This window comes from Rhineura floridana, chromosome 4, assembly GCF_030035675.1.
Source record: "Rhineura floridana isolate rRhiFlo1 chromosome 4, rRhiFlo1.hap2, whole genome shotgun sequence".
In the NCBI taxonomy this organism is placed as follows: domain Eukaryota; kingdom Metazoa; phylum Chordata; class Lepidosauria; order Squamata; family Rhineuridae; genus Rhineura; species Rhineura floridana.
In genome coordinates, this window is record NC_084483.1 from 141,573,657 (window position 1) to 141,600,901 (window position 27,245).

Genomic DNA, 27,245 nt, shown 5'->3' on the forward strand with positions numbered 1-27,245 from the left:
AGGAGGAAGGAGGAGATATAGCCAGAAGGATCAGCAAGAATTAATGCATAAATGTAGGAAGAGATGTGAAAAACCTTGACAGAGAGAACAGTACATTTGGTAAAAGAGAAGTAGCCTTAAAGACAAAGGAAATATTTTATTATAGTAGGATGCTAGAGGAAAATTGGCATTGGAACTTCTCCAAATGGAATCAGGTTGAAGATGAAGATAAAGGATTGTATTCAACATAGCGCTAATGTCCCATCAATGCAAGGATTTCTCCTTGTGACAGAACTTTCTTCCTTTCTCTCTCTTCCTCCTCCTCCCCAAGCACCCCCTAAATCTGTTCTGCAGATTTTGGGACAGTGTGGGGCATGTACAAGGGGAAGTAGAGAGGGGGAAATCCCCTTGTACTAGTGCTAATCCTTGAGCTAGCCTAAAAAGTTAGTTGAATACCACCCAAAGACTCATTCATAACTTCACCAATGTACAGCTGTGTTATTTATAGCAAGATGTAGTTGCTACAGTGCAAAGTGACAGGTCTAATTAAAAATGCTGATGATAGCAGAGCAGGAAAATTCAGAATGTTTCCCCCCCCCACATTCTCTTTTTTTGTAAACATGGTGCATTTTAACCCATCTTTAGTGTGATAAATCATTACAATGTTAAACATCTGTTTTACCTCTTTGAAGTTTGCAAAACACAACAGCATCTTGCCAGGGACAATAGTGTACACAGTGTGAGATCAGCTGTGTGCATCTGTGTGGGTTTTTTTGTGTAAGTAGGATCTTCCCTTCCAGGTGCCTGTACTCTGCTAGACATTTCATTTGCATAGGGTGTAACTGAAGGGGAAAAAGACAAACTCTGCAATCAATGTCCCACATGTGATATGGAAATCAACTGTGCCATCTGGACCTACATACTAGATTTTATTTTTTATTTATTTTGCACATAGGATCCAAGCATAGTCCTCTTTTTAGCTCAGTGTGACTTGATCATTAGATTGTTTTAAAACTCAAATATTTTGCTGGTCACTGCAAGTTCACCAAGAGTATTTTAACAATGTAAGCTCTCCCCTTTTCACCACTAGTGTAAAGGAGTTCATTGTAATTGTTCAATAAAATATACATTTAAAAGAAAAAAAAGACAAGCAGGATCAATCTAGTCGTATTAAGGGAAACTGAGGATTTACACTCATTTCAGTGGAACCATGAGCTGCAGTCAAAATGAACATCAACATTTTACAAATATTTTTTGCATGAGGATTTACTGATGAGGAGCACAGATTACCTGATTTTACCAGCTGTTTTATCTATAGAATGTCTAATCTTCCGGGAAAACTGGAAGACTGAGGACAACAGCAAGGTATCTCCCATAACCTGAAATATTTGGAAAAGACAACTGTTCATTTAAATAATACAGTTTTCAAAATATTTTCTAAAAATCTAAGTTAGAACATCCAGACTACTTCTTCCTAAACAACTCTTCTCATGGTACTTCCAACTGTAGCTAGAACACAAAATCTTTTTGATTCATTTAACATATCAACATATGAAAATTATCTTTAGTCAAAAATGTTGCTTTTGATAGCTTTGTTGAAATATAAAAGCGCATTCACATATGGAAAAATATGAACTGACTCAAGCTGGCTATAGTCAAATACCTGGTAGCTATATCAGTATTTTATTCATTTATTGTTAATATTAAAAAACAAGAGGGCTTCCAATAATCAAAATAATATACAGAAAAGGTTCAAATGAGAATTTATGATTATTTCAATTAAACAAGTAAAGAGTCTGTTATGTGAGCTGCAGAATCAAACATCTTAAATCCAGCTGTGAAATATCTAATGGCCAATGAGATGCCCTATGCTTTGTCCTAAGCCTCAACAGCAGAAAACAAACACATACAAAATACATTGGAATTCCTACCAGGAATCCTCCTTTGTGCCCTTCATGTGGAGACATGGAGGAGTGAGGAGAGAGTGAGAGAATCTTATATTTCAAGACATTTTGGTTCACTGTTTAGTCTTTTCCTTTGTTTTTAAAGTGCATTTTCTCCTTTCCTCTGATGGGCCACACTGATAGTTTGAACTTTCAAACATACCACACCACCAACAGCAGCAAAAACAATCCTCTAGCCTGTTCTATTTCTACACTTGAACAAAAGCAAGATGAAAAGTAAGAACAGATTTGAAAAAGCCAGATTTAGACACAAGTGGGTACAAATTCTCACTCAGGTGTGAAGCTCGATATGCAGCTTTGGACCAGTATATCTCAGCTAACCTCATTCACAGGATTGTTCCAAGGATAAAATGGAATAGCCTCATCTAACCCACCTTGTGCTCCCTGGAAGAACAATGGGATACTAAATGATAAAATATGATAATGCAAACAAGGAAAACCTGATACCTCATTCCAAATTTTTCTTCCTCAGCCTTATGAACTCTGCCTCACTAACCCTAAATCCCTGCCTCTGTCTTAATAGAAGCTGCCTATGGTGTGTGTGTATATGTATAGAAAAATAAACAAATGGTAGGATCCAGAATGGAGATTCCACACAATGCCTCTTTCTAACTGGGGCAGTTCATACCATAGCAATTTAGTACTTAATGCCAAAACTAGTAAGGTTAGTAGTCTTTCACTCAGTAAACCATGGCAAATACTTACTTCATCCCTACTCCATGTTCGACGACGTGTAATTGTGGGGGGCTCAGGCAGGTCTGCTGGCTGTGGTTTAGAATCATTCGGTCGAGTGTTCCCATCTGGTGTTTTAGCATTTACTACTGGAGGAATCTTCCTGAAGTTTAGACTTTCATCAAATACACGGTCAACAAGCTGAAATTTTTAGAATATATATATATATATGTATATACACATATCAAATTAATGAGAAAGCTTCAGGTTGAAACCACCCAGAGAGGTGCATTATAACACTCATCAGTTCAGATGCGTTCATCACTAAAGTACAGAAGAAATAAAAATAATGGGTTGTATTCAACTAAGTCCTACTCAGAGTTGACTCATTAACATTTATGAACCCAAGTTAGTAATGTCTATTAACTTCAACAGGTCTATTTTTAGAATGACCGACACTGAATACCACCCAATAACTTGAGTATACCTTTTTCTTATATACTATAAAACAAAAGATTTTATTAAATTTTGTCAGACGGTCATTAATTATTTTAGATAAGATAGTACAGAAATAGATATTAGATTAAAAATGGAATAGTGGTATGTTACTGCTGAACAAAAGAAAAAGGGGGTTCATACTTATTTAGTAATAATGTAAAGTCAACAGCATCTAACTCAGAGAAAATGCATATTTACATTAGCAGAAGCTTAGTATGGCTAGGAAATAATAAAAAGAAACCAACATGAGCACAGTAAAATTACATTGCTTACTCATAAAACGTACCCCATTACTCACAAAAATGTACATAGAACATAATGTTGTTAACCAAGTCTTATGTACAAGAAGCGGAAATAAATCAAGAGGAACAACACAACAGACGAAGAGAAAATATTCAGGGTTGGCATTGTATTTACTATGATGAGATTGTTTCCTGGATTTAGCACTCCTGATCAGCAAGGGAAAAGAACTTAAGAACCATAACACAAAATTTTGTTTCTCAAACCTCTTTTGTTCCATAGGTATGCACCAGACAGAAATCTGGATTCTATCTCTTTGTTGTCACTGGAAATATATTATCTCATTAGAATCTGATTCTAAGAAGTGATTCAGGTAGTCTAACCACCAGCTCACATGTCTGGTATACTCCTGGGAACAGTGTATCAGTGTACTTTTACTGGAAAAGTAAGCAGCAGCTTCAAGGAGTAGGGACTGCCACATTCCCAGCACATCCTGCAACAGAACTTCCGAGAATCATTAGCAAACTTTATACTATTTACATTGTATCAGTCATATGAACACTTCTGTGCCAGTGACTGAGTTGTAAGACTGTTACATTCTTATTCAAAGAACTAGTGTGGGTGTCATTTTAACTTCTTTGTTTTTTGCTACTCTATAGAAATGTTTCTGTGCATTCTTTGGTTTCTTCCCCTAACACCCCCCCCCATTATTTTCTGCCATCACCTTAGGATGAATGCCCATGTGTAATGTAAATTTGTAAATGTAAATGTGTAAATGGTTCAATATGCATTTGACTATTCTACTTTCATTTCTTTTAAAGATAAATGGAGGCAACTATACCAAAGAGCTGTTATCAAATTGATAAATATATTTCAACAGCTTTTTTTAGTATGATATTTCCTGAGGGAAAAGTGGTGTTTATTGCCCTTCTCCTAAAACTACATTTCCTCTGGAAATTGCCAACCCTGAAATCAAACCAAACAGTTAAGAAAAAAGACAAACAGTAATATCATTCAAAAGAATTGACTGTATATATTTTAAAATACACTCACTGAAGTTTCCAACAGTGACCTGAACATGCAAGTCTGCATACAGAAGTAGTATGTTAGAGAAAGGCATAGCAAACTGCAGTAGGAGACCATGCTAATTTAGGTTGTTTATAATTTATTAAGGAGAGCTTAGAATCAGTGAGTAAATTATTTAAAACCTCAGTAAAGTTCAGGGTCAGCTAAGACCACTGAACATGCATCACCTCATATATATTTTGTAATACCTGTATGCAGTGTGGTTTTGGGGTAAAAAATATGAGGTGCCGGTACTCATGCCTTGGTAAGAATGCTGTGTGCCAGCCACTGGCAACCAAAAAAGAGGTGCCGGTACTCTGTGCCAGTGAGTTCTAACACAAAAATCCCTGCCTGTACAGTAGGGCCCCGCTTTACAGCGCTTCGCTTTACAGCGTTCTGCTAATACAGTGGTTGTGAATTGTAGAAAGGCCCCGCTTTACAGTGCTTGTTCCGCTTTTATGGTGCTTTTTTGCCGCTGGGCGCCATTTTGGTCAATGTAAGTCAATGGGATCCACTTTACAGCGGTTTTCGCTTTACAGCGGGGGTCCGGAACGTAACCCGCTGTATGAGCGGGGCCCTACTGTATAGAAACACATGCCTAAGGAATTATCTTCATTATGGAGCATCTAGATACTACTCACTTGCATCTGTGGCTATGATAAAGAGATAAGCACAAGGTCTCACATTCAAAATAAATAAATAAATAATGTGACTATGTGTTCACACTATGATTGTGCTTGCATTGGCCATACGAATAAATGTGTTCATTAGCTACTGGGATGATTCCCCCCCCCCAAAGGATAGGTAATCTTAAAAGTAAAGGAAGAGAATACTGAGTGCACACAAAAGTGGAAATAATTAAAATTATGTCAAAAGGATAAAGAAAAAGAAAAGAACCTTATGCATTTCTCCATGAAGATCTCCTACCTCTTCTCTAGTGTCTATGGCAGAGCCAGGGGTGGTGGCAGCAGTGCTTACTGTGGTACTAGGAGCAGTGCCTGATGAAGTCACCGAATCTATCTCTCCTGCTACATCATTGATTTCCCGTGCGATGAGAGCCAGGTCTTGACTGATCCTGTTAATGGTTAACACAGCATCATAGCCTAAGCACAATTTATCCCAAAGAATCAACCTCAAAGCTCTAAATTGCTGTTCTGTGCAATATGAAGCATGCTTCAATTTTCAATATTTTCTTCTAACCATAACTATAGTAGATACCGGTGTCTAAAATAACTTCAAGCTTTGTTTCCTCCAGTAGCTACAAGATATAGCAATTAATAAACTTGACCGTGCCCAGTACCCCATCATTCTTTTACTATAATTGTATGAAATTTATCTCCATATTTTAAATAACTGAAATCCATGGCTGCACATCTTATTATGTGCAAATGGGTTATTTACATAGTTTCAACCAGGGAAAATTACAGTGGCTTATAGTTAACCAAGAAGTTTCTGTAAAAACGCCATAAATTTCCACACATATACCATCCTCATCCTTCATGATGCAACAGTTATTCCATGCTCCCATAGCTTTCCTTTCCATTGTCTGTGCCTGCAATACTTTTGCTAAGCTCCACAAATGCTCCTACCCTTCTCCATTATCAGGTCTCACCCAAACTGTCTGTTTGCTCCTCCTCAGATTTTTTTTAATACTATGAGATGATTAAGAACAACACCCCGCTCCCTGGTTTTTAAGCAGCAAGAAATTGTGGTCTTGCAGGGGACAGGGTAGAATCCTGTGCATAAATTCTGCAAATAGATTTAGCAGGCATAAGTTATTATATACAAATAATGTGGGATTTCTGGAAACATTTGTGTACTTTGATAGTATATATAGCCCTAGAAAACATTCTTGTGGATTTAGCAAGTACTTGAACAAGGAATTTTATCGTTTCCTGCCTCCTTCGCATCTTAGCCCCTTGCATACACCAGAAAGCTTGTCCTGAGGGGGTGAGGGTAGGGATCTCCAGCAATGAGAGGACTGCAGATGGAAGGGGCATGAGAGACCCTTTCCTTGTATAAGTGGATGTGCCTTTTTCTTATGAACCATCCTCTTACTTTGGATCCATCCTATTACATTTAACTTGAAATGCTTAGCATATCATGTTTAATGATGAATACAGAGTAGATTGCAATTATCCTTTCTATACCAGAACAGAACAGAACAGAGCAGGTCAGTGATGTAACACCTACAAAGATATATAAATTGTTCCAAATTACCTGTTGCATGTTATACTCAAAAAGGGAGTATAAAAACACTTACGTGGCTGAATAATCATACTTGCCATATCCCTATTCTTAATAAACTTTGAATGCTAAAATGTGTTCCTGTTCCTCTGCTTCAGATATGGAAAACACTATTAGCTGACATTTCAGAATGTCCCACAATTAGTTTCACAGATATTAAACATTACTATATGTAACACACAAAATAATTTTGCCCTGACTTTAAACTGAATGTCTCATTCCACCTCGTCTGCTGTACTAGTTTTGTACAATACTTTAACTATGCTTCCACCTCTCACCTGTGGTTATTCTGAGAGGGTCTCTGGCTCATGCACATCCTCCCTGACCCTCCTCACTTACCTCCATTTATATGCTATCCACACAGACTCTCCCAACTCTGTCAATATGCTTTACAAGTGGTATAGCCAGAAAAGAAAAACATGGCCCACTTGTGATCTCACAAGTGAAAGGAAGAAAATATTGACTGAATTGCCCTTTTGTGTGAAGCTCTGCCTATACCATACTATAATGGAGTCACAATTTGTGACTTGGGTGCAATATTAGTAAGAACTTATGCAGTCCTTACAAGTTGCACCTTAATCACACAATGCAAAGGCAATAGCTCCAAACCCTCTCCTTTAAGACCCTGCAACACCTCCCCTTACTTAAGAACATAACCCTATTCTTAAGCATTATAGTGTCACCTTTTCTTCCATCAGTTAATTCTCTGTGTCTCATCCTCACTCTACCTTTCACATTTGTCTTATACATTTGATTTGGAATGTAATCCCTTTGAGATGATATCCAATTATATGTGCGTACATGTGGAATGGGACCTTCTACTCCTTTCTTTCTTTTGCACTGCAGCCCCCATGCACTCTGGGGACCCTCCAGAGCAAATCTGAGGATGGAAGGGGAAGTCTACTTGCACAACACTGGATACAACTCTCCAGGTTATATTGCACTACTTGATTAACATTGAGAGATCCTAGCATATAGATGATACTAAGTAAATGTTAAATAGTAGTAACTTGTACATATTTATGAAACTCACTATTACAATTAGGGGTTTATGGCTGTATTTGGGAACACTATGATAGTATCTTTGGCTGAAAGTAATGAAAGTTGTTAATACTTCTGTGGCAGAGAGAACCATATTGTTATGGGGTTGGGGTTGAGATGGATGATTTCTGTGAGTGCCCTTCCAGCCTCTGATCTGGAACCCTGCACCTGGAGGTGGGCTCTGCAGTGGAGAACCCTGCTCCTGTCAGATGAGTTTCTTTTGTTAATCTAAGAGAGTGGCCAGGTGGGTTAATGGATCTATCAAGTGCCCCTTAACTGGTGAATGGGCCAGGGAGATCCTATTGTTATTGAAACTCTTCAGGAGAGCCTTCCCACCTCCTGGGGCCTAGGAGAGGCTTGTATTTTGAGTTGAGTCTAAGGAAAGGCTGGGAACTGGAAGCAGGCAGAGAGGCTGGCTCTCTGCACCATGGCTTACGGGTGCCTCCTGTAAGCCTGATGGAAAATGCAAGATCTATTGGACGGCTGATGCTTTGAACCCCTCCATCTTAAGCTCAGGTTGGAATGTGTGTAAATAAACCATATTTCATAAAGACACCACAGTCTCCGCTAACCTTCTTTCCAAGGAAACCAAACCTGGGTAAGCGCAGGGACCCCTGGAGATCTCTCTCTGCTCAGTGACTGTGGTGGCGCACAACAATATAAACCCAGTTACAAAGCAAAACATTTAGTGAATAGCCACTGATTTAACTAACAAGGTGTTGCTTTTACAAAGTAATCATCCCTTGAAAGCCAACCTTGCTATTTCTTCTCGATGAGCTGTCCAGTCTCGAATGTAGTCTTCCTGCTCCTTTATCCTATGCTTGAACATATTGCTACTTTGCATTGGTGTTCCTGTGCTCTGCAGTCGAGTAGTTTTCAGGGCTGGAGAAGTACGTAGACGGGCATGTTTAGGAGAATTACGGTTTGATCCAAATTCATCTTCTGAGGTGGAAGCATAATCAGTAGGAAAGCGCCTCCATCTTGAATTTACTAAATTAGTTTAATTATTAAAAGAGAATTATTATTGTATCTATTGCAATAAATAAAATTATTATTTTAGAAACATCGTAACACACCAGTTGTTTAATTCTAAACCCCAAATACCTCATACAAAAATGTTTGCTGACTATAGCTTAAAAAGAAAGCTACTATAATTGTGTTAAATAAAAAAATGCTAATTTACAAAATGTGAAAAAGAATACTTTTTGTACAATGGTGAGTTAATATGATAGGAATGCTGCTAATCTATCTAGAGCATGTTACATATCAGACTAAGGGCCGAATTCATTGTCATTTTCCAATACAGAAAGTTGTGCTTTTTCTGCAAATTCTCCCCATTGTCAAAAAGCCTAGGCCTCCATGAGGTAAGGAAATATAAGCACTGAACATATATGCATAACTGAAATAAAACACTTGCAGGATGAAAAAAAATTCAGCAATCTGTGTCACTTGAAATTCAACTTTGAATCGTCAGGTAACATCCACCAAAACTTTACAAGAGTGTATTGGATTTGAAATCATCATCTAATGTTACTTTCTGGAGGAAGAGCAGTTACACATAATAGCAAGCAAAATGCTAATTTTTGGTCAGATGCTAAAGAAGGGAAGGTGTTCCATGCCCTTTCTTTTTTTCTTTTGGTTTTTTTTTTAGGGTTCGTGCGTGTTTTGTTTTGGAACTAACCAGACTAATACAAATGCAAGCCTTTGGAAATATAGCAGTACCCAAACAAAATAAAGGAACTAAAGCTTTATTCACTAATAGGCAAAAAACCTTGCCACCACTTACCATATGCTCAGAGGCACATGTTAACAAATTCTTCCAAGCTACACAGCAATTGGACTGGACTGTGAAAGACCAGCCCAAATGGTGTTTGCATTTTTTACAAATTTGTAGGGCAGTACAATATCTCAGAGAGGAGGTCAGGTCTCCTTCTCCCCTGGTGCATTCACTATAGCTGCCCAATTTCCCTGCTTTTTAAAGTTTGATAGAAATTTCTGATGGCTATAGGTACATTCTTAAACTGCAAGTTTTTTTGCCTAATAGTGAATTTCTCTGCTTTTTAATCTGGGAGGTAAAAAATGGAATCCTGTGCAAGTTTGCTGAGAATGGATTGATCATTTGTATGCTTATTGAGTTCAGTGGGATTTACTCTCCTGCAGTCATGCTTAGGATAGGTAAAATTGACCACAGGGGAAAGGGGAGGGGAAGAGGGGGATGGAGCAGGCAGGAGGGGGAGGAGGGCAGGTTTGATAATTTGCATGTTTATTGAGTTCAGTGGGATTTGCTCCTGTGCAATTATGCTTAGGATAAGTAAAACTGACCGTGGGGAGGGAAGCATGCAGTAGGCAGGGGAGGTGGAAGAAGGAAGAGGGAGGAGAGGGGAAGGAAGGGAAAGGCAGGTCTGATCATTTCCATGCTTATTGAGCTCAGTGGGATTTACTCCCATGCAATCATGGCTAGGATAGGTAAAACTGACCACGGGGGAGGAGGAGGGGGAAGGAGGAAGGGGGGAGGGGAAAGGATGGGATTGGAAGGAGAGGGGGAGAGTAGAGGGAAGGGGAAGAGACAAAAGGGAGGTGATGGGAGGGAGGAGGAGGGAGGGCAGGTTTGATCATTTGCATGCTCATTGAGTTAAATGGGATTTACTTCCTGCAATCATGCTTAAGATAGGTAAAACTGACTGAGGGAGAGGATGGAGGGGTGGAGAAGGAGGAGGAGGGGATTGTAAGAGGATGGGGGAGGGAGGAATGAAGGAAGAGGGAGGGAAGGGGCAAGAGGGAGGGAATAGGAGGGAGGAGGAAAGGGCAGGTTTGATCATTTGCAAGCTTTTTGAGTTCAGTGGGATTTACTCCTGCGCAATCATGCTTAGGATAAATGAAACTGACCTGGGGGAGGGGCAGGGAGGGGAGGAGGAAGGCAGGGAGGGGGAGGGGAGGAGATTGGATGGGTGGGCACTGGGCAGAAGGGAAGCTCCTTTCCTTTCCAAAAGAAAACATTGTGAACAGTATCATTCTTTTTCAGGGTTTCCTCTACCTTTTTATTCTACAGCAGGCACATGTAGCCTTCCATCCAAATTTAAACCAAAGTTGTCCCTGGCTGCATCCACACCAGACCTTTATTTCACTTGAGACAGTCATGGCTTCTCCCAAAGAATCCTGGGAAGTGTAGTTAGTGAAGGGTGCTGAGAGTTGCTAGGAGATGCCCTGTTCCCCTCACAAAACTTCAGTCAGAGCAGCTGACTGTTAAACCACTCTGGCCACTGGAGCTCTGTCAGTGGAATAGGAGTCTCCTCTCAGCACCCTTCAGAAACTACACTGCCCAGGATTCTTTGGGGGAAGCCATGACTGTCTAAAGTTAAATAAAGGCCTGGGCATGGCCCCCTGATTAGGCAAACCAAACAGCTGTGAGTCTGGCTTTCCGAACACTGACAGTTGGTTCTTACTGAGCATGACCAGACTTATCATTGAGTTCAATGCTAAAAATTTTAAATTAATTAAAATTCAGCCAGGTACTTTTTAAACTTTTAAACTGCAGAAGATGAAGGTCAGAGTATTGGGCAAGGTCAGTAATACGATTACAGGTTCTCTGTGAACATAGCTAATTTTCAAGTAATTTCAACAAATTATGAGAACTCTGACAGAAAAACATCCAAAAGGGGTGTCCCCCCCCCCTTTTTTTAGAAGGTTGTTAAGCAAGCGTTTCTGAGTTCAGGACTATAAGTTTTGTAACGTTTTGTTTTGAAATGAGCGTATGGGAAGCATCAGAATGGCATGGGGGTATTTTCAATTTAATATTGCAGAATGCGAAAAATCCATGCTGACTATAGTATACAGCCACTCATGTGGCTGTATAATTACAGTACAATTAGTTGAAGAATTAGAAATATTTCATTACCAGATTTCTTTCCAGTTTATATGCAGGTTCTAATGAATAAACCAAGTTTTTTATTTTAAATTATTTATAGTATTTTTACCCTACCCTTTAGCCAAAAAAGGCTCCCAGAGCGCCTTACAAATATAAGCAAGACAACACATTGGAATATATACCCTCTCAAACTTTAGGTTATTCTTTTTCTTATTTCATAAGCAGAAAAAGCACTTATTTCTAAAATAATACAAAAACAATCAGTGAGGGCCAAAGTGTTGTTATGAGTTGGGCCCACTTGGTTTTTATTTTTAAAAATAATTTAAATTTCATCTGACTACACCCCCCATTTCCAGCTCATTTCGTCAGAATTATAAATCATTTGCTTTAAAAAAAAAAGTTATACTTTAATAAATTTGGAGCTAGTCCTGCAACCCAGCATTGTACAATATGAGCATTTAAAGTAATTGTTTTTTAAAAAACCAAATATTTGGGAGTGAAATTTTAGAAACAAAATATGATTTCTAGTACTCTACCACTGTACGTTTCAACAGCAGGATCTGGGCCTGGGAGAAGACGGTATGCCTCTGTGTACAAAATATTTGTTTATCATATTAATAAAGACATACAATTTTAATCATTTGCTTTTGTTAATTAACTTAATTCCACTGTTTAAAAAACATGGAAGAAAATAAAACATTAATTCCTACATGTGGAATTGATTTTTGAGAATTCGATTTAATACAGCTTAGACATCCAAATATCAAGGTACATCACAGGCAGGGACACAAACTAATTTAAATATAAACATGTCTAAAGTTCAAATGTTTAAAGTTCAAACATTTAGCAATGTTTCAAAGTTTTATTTTGTTAACTTGGAGTTTATAAAACACTCACAGGAAAAACATTAGGTAAGTTACTTATTTGGGCAGTATTGAAAAATAAGGATATTGGTTATTCCAGCTACTTCTTTTGTGAAATATTGAAATATATTCAATGAAAACTTTACACAGTTATCAAACAACCATCAGGCCTTTCTATAGGTTTTTGTTGGGCCTTTAGTGCAGGTGCTCATGGGCCCAGCTATCATCTTGCTTTCCCATCTTCATCACAACTGCCTTATACATCTCTCTCCCCCTCATCAGTAGCACTCTTCTTTTATTATCTCCCTTTCTCCCCATTGCCATCACAGTTCTCTTCCTCCTGCCTCCAATCAAATTGTGACTCCCTTTCACTCTTCTCTCCCATTTACAGACAGCCCCCACTACAGCTGTTATACACATACACACACTTCCCAATTGCACCTCTCTCTCTCTCTCTCTCTCACACACACACACACACGCACACACACACACACACACACACACACACACAGAGAGAGAGAGAGAGAGAGAGAGAGACTTTTATCATCTCCACAAATGCACATTGGAGGTCTGATACAAAACTGAAGGTCTGATACAGGAAACAGATCATGAAGGATCAACTCCTTTTAGGAACCCAGCCCTCCCGATATAGTCCTCTCAGTCAGAGTCATTGCGAAGGCTTTGAGCCATTTCCCAATGATGTCTGAAAGAGGACATAGCAGCACCTTTTTCATGCTCATTTTAGTTCTGTCAGTATGAAGAAGTGTAAAAAGCCTGCAAAAGACTTGCTGCTCTGCTTTTTCTAACGGGAAATGTAAGTTTGCTGTTTTGCAGGGTTCAATGAAGCAAGCTCTCATTTTCTCTCGGAAGAGATATTTGGAAGCCACAGAGAAGAGACTCTCAGGCTTCTTGGAGCACAAGAGATCACTGTTCCAGTTGTTCCAGGTGTCTCTCAAACTAGGAGAATACAATCGCCTAAGAGGTTCTAAAGATACCACAGGAGCTTCTGGGCAACCAGCCATTTCCAAGTTTAAGAGACACCAAGAGGGGACAGAAGAGCAACTCCCTTATGCTCCAAGAAGCTCTCAGAGCTTCTACTCCATTCTAGGGATGCTTGAGGAATTCATTGTCAGAATCTAATGCAAACAGAACTGATCCACACCTTCAAAATTAATGTGCAAATCAGAACATAATTATTTTGTACTACCCTGAATTTTACAATGCAATCCTCAGGTAAAAACTGTTATTAAAATACATTAAATGTGCATTTTAGGATAAAATAGATTTAGAAATGCATGCATTGAGATAAAATATGTATTTAAAGTGTCTGTATACAACTTTAAAGTTATTTCAAATAGTTTTTGGAATTGCACAAATTATTTTATTTCTTTAAAATGTTTCTAGCCTGCCCTTTACTGCAAGCAATCCCATGATAAGTTAAATTATATTAAACAGTTTTTCAATTAAACATGGATTTCCAGTTGTTGCGATATAAAATCCTTTAATAAGTACTGTTTACATCTCCAGTCAACAAAGATAATGATTTGGCAGAACAGATGACAGCATCGCAATGACAACAGGCAAAGGAAAAGGATCTTGCTTATTTTGTGCACCTAAAGATATAGACAGATTACACTTAAAGGGTGGGTAAATTAAAAAGGATGCAAACAGGCATCCACGACTTTTCCTTCATCTCCACCACATCCTTCATGTGCTTCCAAAATCTCCACTGAAGGACTGGGGGACAAGAAATCCCAATGCACAAGCAGGTGGACATTACTAGATGTTGCCCAAAGTGAACATTTTCTGATGTCCTTACTAAAAGTTTACTGCAATTTCAAAACCCCAAACCCAAACACTAATTTAATAAAAGTGTTAAATGATAGTTGGAGCAGTCTTGTCAGAGCTGTACTCATCCAGGGTTTCAGGGAATCTTAGACCCTTTACTTTCTTGGGAGATAGGTCCCAGCAGGGTCCCTATGTCTCCAGCATTCTATGAGCCAATTAGCATGAAAGGGGAGTGTGTTGGCTACAAAAGAGGCAAAAGACAAAAGAGGCAAAAGACAAAAGAGTCTAATATACTTCCTTGTCCTTTCCTTATGAATGGAGCCAATCAGAGAGATAAGGAGGTGAGGCAGTCACTGAGAAGACTCTTCTTAGTAGCTAAAACATTCCCCTTTCATGCTGATTAGCTAATAGGGGCATATGTTGTTTTAGGAGGAGGCATGAACAAGGATAGAGAAACAAAGCGGTATTCAAACATGACCAGATTATTCTATATAATCTGAGAAGGGTTTAGCTCTGATTATCTTGAAGGGACCCTGCACTTCTGAATTTGCCACTATTCTGATGGTCCTAGTGTATCCAACAGAATGCAATCATAACTAAGCAGTTCCCAGGTCCCTTCTTTGTTGCAAGATTCTGGGGGTGAGCTGTGTTTGGGTCCTGGGTGAGAGCCAGGATGGATGCATGGAGTCCTGGGTGAGAGCCAGGATGGATGCATGGAGTCCTGGGTGAGAGCCAGGAGCCTGAGAGGATGTGTATGTGAGAAGTAGAAGGAACTGATATGGGTTTTATTTATTAGTAATTTGTATTGGTGCAACACTTGTATCTGTAATATTTTTTATTTTGGTAACATTTATTGTTTAAGGTTTTTGTATTATTTTGCATTTTGTAGCATTATAGGATGATAGCATGATTATTTCTGTGACATTTCTATGGTTGTAAACCACCTTGAATGAAATGAAATAACTACAAATGCCTTTTACTTAATAGCATACTACTCTCACAGGGCTATTATGAGATTATGTGGCAATTCTTAGTCAAACAGAGAACCAAAGCTAAGAGTGACTTGTTTTGTTTATGTAGTTTAGCTGATGTAGATGCTATAGATCAGCCTTTTCCCAACCAGTGTGCCTCCAGATGTTGTTGGACCACAACTCCCATCAGCCTCAGCCAGCATTGCCAATGGCTGAGGCTGATGGGAGTTGTGGTCCAACAACATCTGGAGGCACACTGGTTGGGAAAGGCTGCTATAGAGAATAATCACTGGCCTCTCATAATCCCAATCCAAATTCAAAATTATACGCACCATAAACACTACAGATGTGAAGGCCTGGACAAAAAACCTAGACAATTTTTTTGGGGGGAAATCCCATTTTTGCCAGAAGCTTTTTGTTTTTTCTGAAAAATTGAAAACCTGTGGTATACTGCACTCATGGAAAAACTCACCAAACAAATATGGGCCCTAAATGGTCAACAAGAAGATGGCTTTACTGAAATTTGGTATGTCTTTATTTCTCATGTAAATAAAAATAAGCAAAGTCTGCATCCACCAACCACACATAGCAATCTCTGTCATGATGTTTTTGGTTAACATGTAGCTGGGACCTGGGAGCAGAGGGAGGGGCATTGGGGATGTTATTTCTTTCTCTGTAATGTTTATTATTCTTTTAACTACAAAACAAAATTAGAATGAACTACTTTTTTAAAAAAAGAAAAGCAGAAAAATTATGGACTATGACATGTAAAAGGGTATATAGAAGCTTGTTTCAATCCAGGCAAACCAAATTCAGGATAAATATGATGATGGATATGCAGAAGCAGAAACTGATAGTGATAGCTCAGAAAATCAGACTGATCAAATTTCACATAGTACTCACTGAGTCTTGGTTTCACCCCTCTTTTCTCAGCTCTTTCTATGTAAATAAGTGCTTTATTGTCTGCTTGACAATGTGGATGACTGGAGGAGATATATTAAATTTTCAGAACACATAATTTTTTAACGTAATGTTGATGGTTTCTCCTGTTTTTGCCTGTTCCTCAGAAAATCTGCAAACCCAAAGGGATGCTAGGTTTCTTACAGTTAACTTTTGAAAAAGATTAATTTAAATTTGTAATTATTCTTTGAATAAACTATACTTTTAATATACGAAACATGAAAATGTAATGGCAAACAAAGTTACACATAATACATTTTATGTTCCTAAAGTAACAAAGTGACTTTCAATCTGTAAAGTGTGCTAAAAATAGCATATTTTTCAAATTTTCTGTTTCCCCCCCATGGCTTCAAAATTTCCAGAAATTTTACATCTCTAATAAACACTTAATCTGAGAACTCTGAGGTTCCAAACATTTTTAGTCTTTTCTTCATGTGCTCAAATTATACAGTGAAAAAGCATAACTGTCTATTTTGTTAAAAAGCTGGGTGATTTATGAATAAATCAAGCATTTAAGCAGTGAGAGGTTCAGCCAAACTGTTACCATTTTTCATTAGATTCAGCAATTTTAAAGTTATATTCTATTGTTAAAATAGAAACATGTTCCTTAAGTGTCATTATCAACTGAAAATGGAAAGTGCTGAAAGAGCAAATTATTGAATTAAGATGGAAAAACTCTCATACCTGATGGAGAATTATGAGCTGAAGACACAGATTTGGATTTGGAGTCTGAAAGTCGAGAAATGCTGTTAGCTCTAATTCTAGGAGAAACTTTAGTACTATCTGCTGGTGGTGTTAGTCTAATGCCACTTCTAATTATGGCTTCTGGAGTACGAGATGATGTGGTACTTCTAGTTATTGTTGCTTCAGAGTCACTACGTGTTGATAAAGAGCCAAGTCTATTTCTGCGTGGCTGGGCAAGCAGGTCAATTCTTGAGATATTTCTTCTTCCTGATGGGGGCTTGGAAGTAGAACTTGTAGTAGACACCTCAGAGGCTACTGATGCTTTATCTGCATCTGCAAGTTCACTATCTGACACTTCACCAAGTCGTGCTCTGCGTAAGAGAGAAGTCCTTGTGGGGCGAGGCCTTGGAAGAGTGGTTGATTTACTGGATTGCCCAGTTGATGCTGGAGATATCTTCAATTTAGCTGATTTGAGATCTTCTGTTTTGGAATGTAAATGTTCATCTGCTGAGGTAAAGGGAGTCCTTCCATGTGATTTGCCAGAGCATGTTTCCTGGTCAGAAGATAAGATATCAGAAATGGCAGAATGAGGTACACTAGAAGTTTGGTCGTCATCTGTTAAATCTACTGAAGGTTGCCGTATTCTTCCACTGCTCTGTGCAATCTTGCGTGCATCACCTCTCAAACCAGCTTCTGAAGAACGGCTTTTTGTTTTCTTTTCAATTTTGTCTCTAGCACTTGTAGATGATGACTTTAAAACATCCTTTGAAGGTGAACCAGTAGAGCATCTATCTTTGTAGAAGGTAGTAAAGCTTTTTCGTTTCTGAGATGGTTTTCTTTCACTGTCTCCAGTAACTAGACTGATTGTACTAGCCGTATCCACATCTGATTCAGGTGAAATGGAATTATCTCTATTATAGCTTGGAGTTTCAGGTCCTTCATCTGTTTTGTTTTCTTCACGCAGCTTAGCTTCAAGAAAAGCCATTACTGCTTCTGTGTCTTTTAAAATAAGTGTGGTATCTAAACTAGAATCTGTTTCCACTGAATCACTTTTCTCGCTTATTCTATTTGTTAAAGAAAATGGTGGTGGAGTAGTTCCTGTCTGTTTATTAATATGAGGGATTAACTCTATAGGTATATTTGTGCTAGGTTTATCTATAGTAAAACTGCCTTGCCTCACTAATGGTTTTGATGTTTCTTTCTTATCCCCACTAAATCCTTTTGGAGTTTGACATTTTGTTGTTTCTTCTGCTTTCTTTCTTTTCCCTTCACACTGTACCACTTTCATTTCTGCTTTGCCATGTCCTGATACTTTTTCTTTATTGCCAACTTCATGAGAAGCAGAAGGCTCCTCTCTACCTCTTTCAACTTGGTCTGGTGCTTTTGAAGATGATAATTTAGTGGGGATCCAATGTGTTACCTCATTTTGTTCCTGCTGAATTTTAGCTAAAGCTTGTTTGACCACCAACTTTTCCCTGCCATTTTCACTTTTCTCTTTGCCAGAAGAGAAGCAACTGTTGGAGTGAAGGAGTGTCTTGTCTGCTTTAGGAGAAAGGCCATTCATTGCCCTGCTTGCTTTAGTCAGGCTTCTATCAGTAGCTTCACCTATTTTTTTATGTGTATGAGTTGGAGTTTCTTTCTCTTGAAGTTCAGTGTCTTGTTTTTCACCTATCTCTGATCGCTGATGGGTTGTAACTTTTGTTCTTTGTCCTTCTGTGACATTTTCCTCCTTTGGCAATTGTGGAAGTGTTCGCCTCTTTCGATCTCCTTGGCTGGTCAAAGAGGCAGCTGAGGCAGCACTTCTAGCTGACAGGCCAGATTCAATGATGTCTGTATCTAAAAGCAAATAAAATGTAGTAAAAAGGGGAGGGTTACCTCTCAAGCAAGAGCACTGAAATCCTGTAAATATCACAGATTATTTCAACACCATTCTCATTTTCCCCTTTTGTTTTCCTTTTGTCACACAAGGCTTGTAGATTTTTAGATTAAAAGAACTTACAAAACATACGAGGTTAACAATCATTATACATATGTGTTAGTTATGAGAAAATTAACAACTCAACATAATAAAATGTGTTAATAGTTGTGATAAAAGAGAGCTATGTACAGTACCATTTTCTAGAGGAGCAGGAGCAGATGACTTCATCCGTACTTCACTTTCTTCATGTTTTGTATGATTAGCAGCCAGACTAGCCCACTGTGACACCCAGCGTTTGCTTCCAGACACACCAGTACTTTCCTGATAACAGATTTCAACATAAAGTATGCTTATACTGTTTTAGTCATTTTTTAGAGAAGAAAGTGGGAAAATGTGCAGAAAATTAAGATCTTAGAAAATCTAACGGCAAAATGACAGCCTAAACATTAATATCGTCTATGTAATTGTTTTCTATAATGCCTCACAGTAATTATGAAATAAAAAAGACCATGATTGTTAAGCATAAGTTTTATCAGGTGTTTTGAAAGCATTCATAGATTTTAGAGTTCCAACAACAGAAAAAAAGTTGAACCACCAACTTGCTATTCAACAATATTTTGGTAAAAGACAAAACAACTTTCTCAACCTGCTGCAAAAAAAGGCAATCCACAGGAAGGAACAGGTTTTGGATCAATTCTATAATCAACACAAGGGATTGCTGAAAAAAGGTGGGGAGGCTTCAATCCAGGACCCATGGCACAGTGGAGATGGATCTTGAGCACTCTTTCCCATCATGCATAGTTTAATAGAATGCTTCCTGGATTCTTCAGACAAGTTTGCTGTGACATTTGAACCTGCTAACTGTGGTTCAAACAATCCCTCCAAGCCGTGGCTTGAAGACAGGGGAATGTGATATCTGAATGCAGCCACTTGCTGCATTTGGATGTCACACTAAGACATCATGAACAAGCCACAGTTGGTCTGGGATGACATGCCCTTTTTTTCCTTTGGTGCAACTGCAAGGAGTTCAGACTTAAACCACAGCTAGTTGTGTTGTCCAAATGACAAACTGTGGTTATTTTAGTTATGGTTTGTTTGAAACAAGGCACCTTGAAAAAACCATGGTGTATGTGTGTAAATTAATCTGGAAGTCACATATTTCACATGTAGAAAGCTAAAGCCAGGATTAGTTTACCTAAGAACAAAGAATTATTGAAAGTAATTCATGACGTGCAAAAGAAATACTTTGATATTGATATACTTTATTTTACTTTATGGCTTATGGTTGTCAGGATCATTCATCTGGTTCTATGCCACTCTTTGAACAGAACAAGGTGAATGGACCATTGGTCTCACCTGAAGGGTGATTTTCCTATGAGGACGGACATCACAACAGTTTTAGCTCCACCTATCGTGCGAAGGCAAGAATGTCTTTGAAGTCAAGACTAGGGGCATCAGGCCCCTCCCACTCTCCAGTTCATTCGCAGCGAGTCTAAGGAGAGATATCTAAAAATACAAGAACAAGGCCAACAGGCCTGGCAGCAGGAAAATAACACAATAGTACCATGTATAGTAACATGACTCCAACATAGCGGTATAACAGAACTAGAAGTCTTGACTTCACTTTTAAATTTAAATATAATAGCGTAACAGTAATATAGAACACATTAGAAAATATATAGTCATCCTCCAACTGGGAGGGTCGTGATGTCCATCCTCATAGGAAAATCACCCTTCAGGTGAGACCAATGGTCCATTTTCCCTATGAGTCCGGCCATCACAACGGGATGTACCCCAGCAGCCCAAACAGGGAGGGACCACCCCCGTGTTAATCGTCATTAAGAACCTGTTGCAACACTCGTCTGCCAAAAGAAGCATCAGCAGAGGCATAGCGATCAATTTTATAATGCCTTATAAACGAGTGTGGGGTAGACCAGACTGCAGCCCTACAAATATCGGCAACAGGAGCATTAGTGGCAAAAGCAGCTGAAGTGGCAGCTGACCTGGTAGAATGAGCCGTTATACTAGCTGGAACTGACAGCTTCAGAGACTCATATGCTAAAGTAATACATGCCCTTAACCAACGGGATAAGGTAGGATTGGAAACTTTATGCCCCATAGACCTTGGATGAAAGGATACAAACAGAGACTCAGTTCGTCGTATATCCTGGGTCCTAGACAGGTAGGTCTTGAGAGCCCTCCGGACATCCAACGAATGCCAAGCCTTCTTGAGAGGATGGGTAGGATTCGGACAAAAGGAAGGCAAAACAATGTCCTGGTTGCAATGGAACACTGAATCAACCTTGGGACGGAAGGAAGGATCAGTTTTCAGTACAACAGAGTCCTTATGGAAAACGCAGAGATGGCGAGCGGAAGACAATGCGCCCAACTCCGAAACTCGTCTAGCAGATGTGATTGCGATCAGGAACAAGACCTTGAAGGACAGTATACGAAGAGGCACAGTCCTGATGGGTTCAAACGGAGGACGTTGCAAAGCCTGCAGAACCTTCGGCAAAATCCATGAGGGAAACCGATGGACAACAGCCGGAGAGCGTAGGGCGACTCCCCTCAAAAAACGTTTGATGAACGGATGTGAGGAAATATGATCTCCAGGAGAGGACACTGAAAGAATGGATGACAGAGTGGACGCATGTCGACGTAGAGTGTTGGGTCGAAGTCCCATCATAAAGCCGCTATGGAGAAATTGGAGCACCTGATGCACAGTGGCCTGGGATGGATCATGGTGGTGGGACTGACACCACTTGGAGAAAGCCACCCAGGTATGTTGATAAATACGGGTGGTAGATGGTCTTCTCGAGGCCAAAATAATATCAATCACAGCGTCAGACAGTCCAGCTGACCTCAAATGTCCCCGTTCAAATGCCACGCTGTTAGATTGAACCAAGTAGGGTCCTGGTGTAGTACTGGACCCTGGGATAGAAGGTCTGGCCTTACTGGAAGTGTCCAAGGATCCATCATTGACATTGCCAGAAGATCTGAAAACCACGGTCGGCGTGGCCAAAATGGTGCTATCAGAAGCAGCTGTGCCCTTTCGGTTCGCGCCTTCCTCAAGGTTTTGGCTAACAATGGTATGGGAGGAAAGGCGTACAATAGACCGTCTGGCCACGGTGTTGTCAAAGCATCCACTGCTTCTGCTGTTGAGTCCAGGTATCGGGCAAAGTACCTGGGAAGCTGGCAATTGCGACTGGAGGCAAACAGGTCGACTGAGAGGGCGCCGAACCGACACTGGAGGTGATGGAAAATGACTGGATGAAGTTTCCATTCTCCCGGAAAGACCTGTTGTCTGCTGAGCCAGTCTGCTGTCACATTCCAAATCCCTCTGAGGTGCTCTGCTTTCAGGGATTGTAGATGTTGTTCTGCCCAGACAAAGATGAGGGAGGCTAAGTCCTGCAGAGGACGAGACCTGGTGCCCCCGTCTGTTCAAATGTGATTTTACACACGTGTTGTCTGTTCGAATGAGCACATGATGCAAAGGGAACAGAGACTGAAAATGACATAGAGCTAAGTGGACAGCCTTTAGTTCCAGCCAGTTGATGCTTTGGGATTGCTCTGTGTTGGACCAAACCCCCTGAACGTACTGGGAGTTGCAGTGGGCTCCCCAACCTGAGGCTGGCATCTGTGGTTACAACGGTTCTGCGGGGTTCTCTGAACGACGTGCCCTTGGAGAGGTGTTGAACCTTGGTCCACCAGCGGAAGGAGAGGCGCAGTGCGGGGCTCAAGCGAACTTTGCGATGGTTGGAGCTGGCAATGTCTTTTTGAAAAGGCAACAGAATCCATTGAAGGGGCCGAGTGTGGGCTCGAGCCCATGGCACAATGTGGATTGTAGATATGAACATCCCGAGCGCTCTGGCGAGAAGCATGACGTCTGCGGATGTTTGTTGCATCAGGGACCTTGCGATGCTTGTGATGGCAGTGATGCGATCTGGAGCCAAGAAGACCATTGCCTGCAGGGTGTCCAACATTGCCCCTAGATGTAGTAGGCGTTGGGTTGGTTGGAGATGGCTTTTGTCGAAGTTGACAAGCCAGCCGTAGGCCTGCAAAACATTGAGGGTGATCATTAAATGATGATGAGCCAGTTCCTCCGACTTGGCCCGTATTAGCAAATCATCCAAATATGGGTAGATATGAACCCCTTGGGTCCGGAGGTAAGCCACTAGGATGAGTAGCACCTTGGTAAACACTCTTGGAGCAGAGGAGAGGCCGAATGGCATCGCTCTATATTGAAAATGCTGGTGGCCAAAAGCAAACCGAAGAAACTTTCTGTGGGCTATGCAAATGGGCACATGGAGATACGCTTCCTTAAGGTCGATAGAAGCCAGGAAGTCTCCTTCATGCAGACTCTCCGTAATGGAGTGGAGTGATTCCATTTTGAACCTGCGATATGTTACAAAACGGTTGACAAACTTGAGGTCCAATACCGCCCTCCATGATAAATCTCGTTTTGGCACAGCAAATAGGAGGGAGTACACCCCTTCCGACCTCTCAGTTGTGGGAACTGGCTCTATTGCCGCTATGTCCAAGAGGTGGTGTATAGCTGTCTGCATAATGTTGTGCCTGGCTGGTGCCCTTGGGCAAGGAGACGGGTGGAATCTGTCTGATGGGGTTGCCCAGAACTCTATGGTATAACCATAACTGAAAAGGTCCCTGATCCAGGAGACCTTAGTAAGGCGCAGCCATCGACCTCCAAAATTAAGTAATCTGCCACCTATGGGGAGGGCGTTAAGACTACTTGCGTAGGCGAGGGCCTCCTTTATATGAGGACGATGAGTTGCCCCTGCGCCCTTGGTACTGACCTCTGCCCTGGAAGCGTCGGTTCCAGGAGCCCTTGAATGTGTTGGGGTCATAGGGTCTGAAGTCGCGGCCTCGTCCTCCAGGCCGCGTTCCTCGAAAGGGCTGGTTAGAACGGAAGGAAGGGAATCGCCTGAAAGGCCTGTGGTCGCTGTTCTTGACTGTGGCCAGAACCGGTTTGTGGGCGTCTTTTGGATCAACCAGCACTGCCTTTAGAGCTTCCTCGCCGAAGAGTAGAGATCCGGAGTAAGGAGCTCTGGACAGATTCAATCTGGCCGCTGAATCAGCTTGCCAGTGGCAAAGCCAGAGGGTGCGACGAGCGACCATTTGAGCCGTCATGGCTCGTGCCCCTAATTGAGTGGCATCCAAAGTGGCATCGGCCACAAAAGCTGCTGTCTTACGCAATTTCAATAGTGCTCTTCTGAGGGTGACAGGATCAGGGTTAGCATCCTCTAGAAGGTCATCCAGCCACATCATAGATGCTCTGGAGAAGATGAGGCTGAAGCGGAGGCACGCATGGCTAGGGCAGTGGCCTCGTGATTCTTGCGGAGGGCGAAGTCTATTTGTCGCTCAGTAGTGTCTTTTAGGTGGGATTCCCCTTCCCTGGGCAAAAGCGATCGTGAAACGAGGCGAGCGATTGGTTCATCTATGCCAGGGACATCTAACTTGGTGGCAAAGTCCGGGGCTAGGGCGTAAAGTCTGTCAGCCAGGTTCTTGAAGCGTCGAGCTTTGAGTGGATGGGCCCATTCTTCAGAGGCTAATTTGGTAATTAGGTCCGGCACCGGGATGTAGTGTTCAGTAGGTGCAGGGGATTTGAGGATCTTGGCCCCTTTGATAGCTGGGGCGGGTGAAGTTGAAGGCGCAGTCTGGAGACCAAGGGTATTAACTACCCTGCGTACTAGCGGCTGATAGTCTGAGGTATTAAACAAGCGATACGAAGTATCCTCCTCATGATCTGAATAGTCGCTCCAGTCATCTCCTTCAACATGGTCAGTGAAAGTTGACTCCTCCGCATACGAGACTTCGTCCGTACATCTGCCTCTGGCTACATCAAAGGGATCTGGTGAGCCGGAAGAATGAGCTTCATGGCATGCACGTTGGACCATGTTAAGTGGAGGTATGGCAGGAACTTGTGGTAGTGACTGCATTTGGGTGAAAAATGCCAGCATGGCTTGAAGTTGGGAGAGGAAATCAGGAGACAGCTGCAGACCGGATGTGGCAGATGTATGTGCCTGAGGAACTATTGGAACAGATGTTTGGGGCGGTAAAATGGAGGGAGGTTCGTTAGGCGAACACGGGGGAAAGCCAACAAACTCTTCCTCGTCAGAGGCAGCAGCAGGAGAATGGAGAATATCGCTTATGTGTGCCTGTGCTGTGGTGGTGGTTGGCACAGAGACATAACGTGGGCGCTTTGGTTTACTATGGCTGGAAAGATGTTTTGTCTTAGCCAGTGCTTTGGTATGTCTGGTCTTAGTCGTGTTAGGATGTTGTGGCTTGGCTGATTGTGGCATGCCTGGCTGATCTGGCACCATATGGGTTGATGGCGACATGCCTGGCTGTTCTGCCATCTTATATTAACTTGGGTGCAGTACACTGCCACGGAGGGGGCAGAATGTAAAGACCCGAACTGGCACAGCGTACTACCACGGAGGGGGTAGGATACACTGGCAGATGGCGAAGTGCACTGCCACAGAGGGGGCAGAATGCACTGAGGTATCAGCGTTAATGTAATATAGGCTGTTTTAGAGTTGGTACACTCAGATTAGTGCTGTAGGCTGGGTTTCAGGTTTGGTTCACGACCTCAGAGGGGGCAGGACCAATATAAATCAGATTTAGTACAAATCAGCCACTAATAGTAAAGCTCCAGCCTTGATAATACAATCCAGCCACTAGGATTAAAGCTCCAGCCTTGAGAATACAATCCAGCCACTAGGATTAAAGCTCCAGCCTTGATAAAATAATCCAGCCCACTAGGATTGGAGCTCCAGCCTTGATAATATAATCCAGCCACTAGGATTACAGCCACAGTAAAATTGTGTGTAAATCAGCCCTGTGTAAGTCTGTCTGCAGCACATATACAACACACATACGGATAGATAGCCTGCAGGGGAGGTATCCGATGGTTAATAAGGGTAACAAAAAAGGCGGGAAATTTGAATTAAAAAAATGGCGCCCAGAAAAAAAGAGCGGGAAAAAATGAACAAAAAATGGCGGAGAGAGAAGGAGCAATGGTGGCCGTCTGGAAACGAACTGGGGGAAAGGGCTGCCCCGCACAGTCTCGCCGGAGGAGCCGCAGGACCGATAGCCGTACTAGCGGCTCTAAAAAACCCCAAGGAGGAAACAGGCAGGAGCGGAAAGGCAGCCGCCGCCGCCATCTGCAAAGCTCTTCGCGGTGGGAAAATTAAAGCCACGGAGCGAGGGTGAGCTCAAGTAAAAGCGCTAATGAGAGATCCGCAGCTGCCGGCTTCAGGGGGCGAGATCGGACCCGGGCAGGCTAAAAAAGGTGACGGGGTAATGCCGGGAGCCACAGCCGCAAGCTCCCGCTGAGATCAGAAGAACCGCAGCCGCGGTTTTTCTGAGAGCTTCACGGAGCGCGGCTAAATGCAGCCCAGCAAGGCAAGCCGCTAGCAGCCGCAAGCTCCCGAGGGAAGCGGCAGAGCCCAGGAGAAGAAGAAAAGCTTTTAAAAAAGGGGCGAAAGGACGAAGAGAATCTGCAGCCGCGGTCTCTCTAAGAGCTGGGGAGTAATCCATCAGAGGAAATAAACTGCCCAGGCAAGGGAAAAAGTTCCCCAAGAAAAGTCCCCAGAAATCGGATAGCAGTTAAACGCAGTTAAACACAAGACGGAGGGGAGGAGGACACTTGGGAGACACACAAGAAACAATACCTCCGCACCCTGTCAGACAAACACACAAACAAACACCAAAAAGAACTTAGCTAAATACTACGCTATATGAATCTCAATCTTGTTCCTCCGAAGGCAAGAATGAACTGGAGAGTGGGAGGGGCCTGACGCCCCTAGTCTTGACTTCAAAGACATTCTTGCCTTCGCACGATAGGTGGAGCTAAAACCGTTGTGATGGCCGGACTCATAGGGAAAATACTATCCTTGAGCTTAGGCAGAATCCTATGCTTACTAAGGGTTTGTTCCTGCTCCCCTTTGCAGCACAACATAAAAAATATGGAAGAGAGATGGTGTAAATGAACACACTCCCATTGTAATGGGTGGCCAACTCCCTGCTTCCTTTCCACATATGTATTGGAGAACATAATTTTAACTAAGTGCAATCACAACACACATCACTATGTAAGACCCAGACATGGGAACCCTTGATTACATATATCACGATGCATGCTATGGGACAACATGTTGGAACTTGGCGATGGATACATAGATGAAAGGGCCCGTTGCATAGACAGCTACAGGTCACATATTAGAAAGGGCCGTATCGCTTGCACTCATCTTGGTACCATTATTATTAATATCATTATCATCTATACTCATCATCATTTACACCGCTTAATGCCAGAATAAGCTTCTAAGCAGTTTACAAGTAAAAAAGCCAGTAACATAAATATTAATTTGTTACATGTACTCTGCTTCAGGACTCCAGATACAAACAGCCAACATAAAATGCAACTACACTGCCGCAACTAGAGCTAGAAGGACATCTCACATAGTT

General features: G+C 41.4%; 1 protein-coding gene across 13 annotated transcripts in view; it reads right to left on the reverse strand.

Moving 5' to 3' along the window:
- CEP170 (centrosomal protein 170) overlaps positions 1-27,245 on the reverse strand; it is a 138,506-nt gene that overhangs the window by 22,777 nt on the left and 88,484 nt on the right. For 9 of the 13 annotated variants that reach the window (XM_061624606.1, XM_061624595.1, XM_061624596.1 and 6 more), the window contains 6 exons: positions 18,950-19,076; positions 16,838-18,673; positions 8,462-8,696; positions 5,316-5,493; positions 2,649-2,816; positions 1,270-1,358 (listed from right to left, as the gene is read on the reverse strand). In XM_061624606.1, the coding sequence (XP_061480590.1) occupies positions 1,270-1,358; positions 2,649-2,816; positions 5,316-5,493; positions 8,462-8,696; positions 16,838-18,673; positions 18,950-19,076 (2,633 nt within the window). Of the gene's footprint in view, positions 1-1,269; positions 1,359-2,648; positions 2,817-5,315; positions 5,494-8,461; positions 8,697-12,107; positions 12,159-16,837; positions 18,674-18,949; positions 19,077-27,245 lie in introns of all 13 variants that reach the window. The other 4 variants (XM_061624602.1, XM_061624604.1, XM_061624603.1 and 1 more) reach the window with 4 other exon arrangements.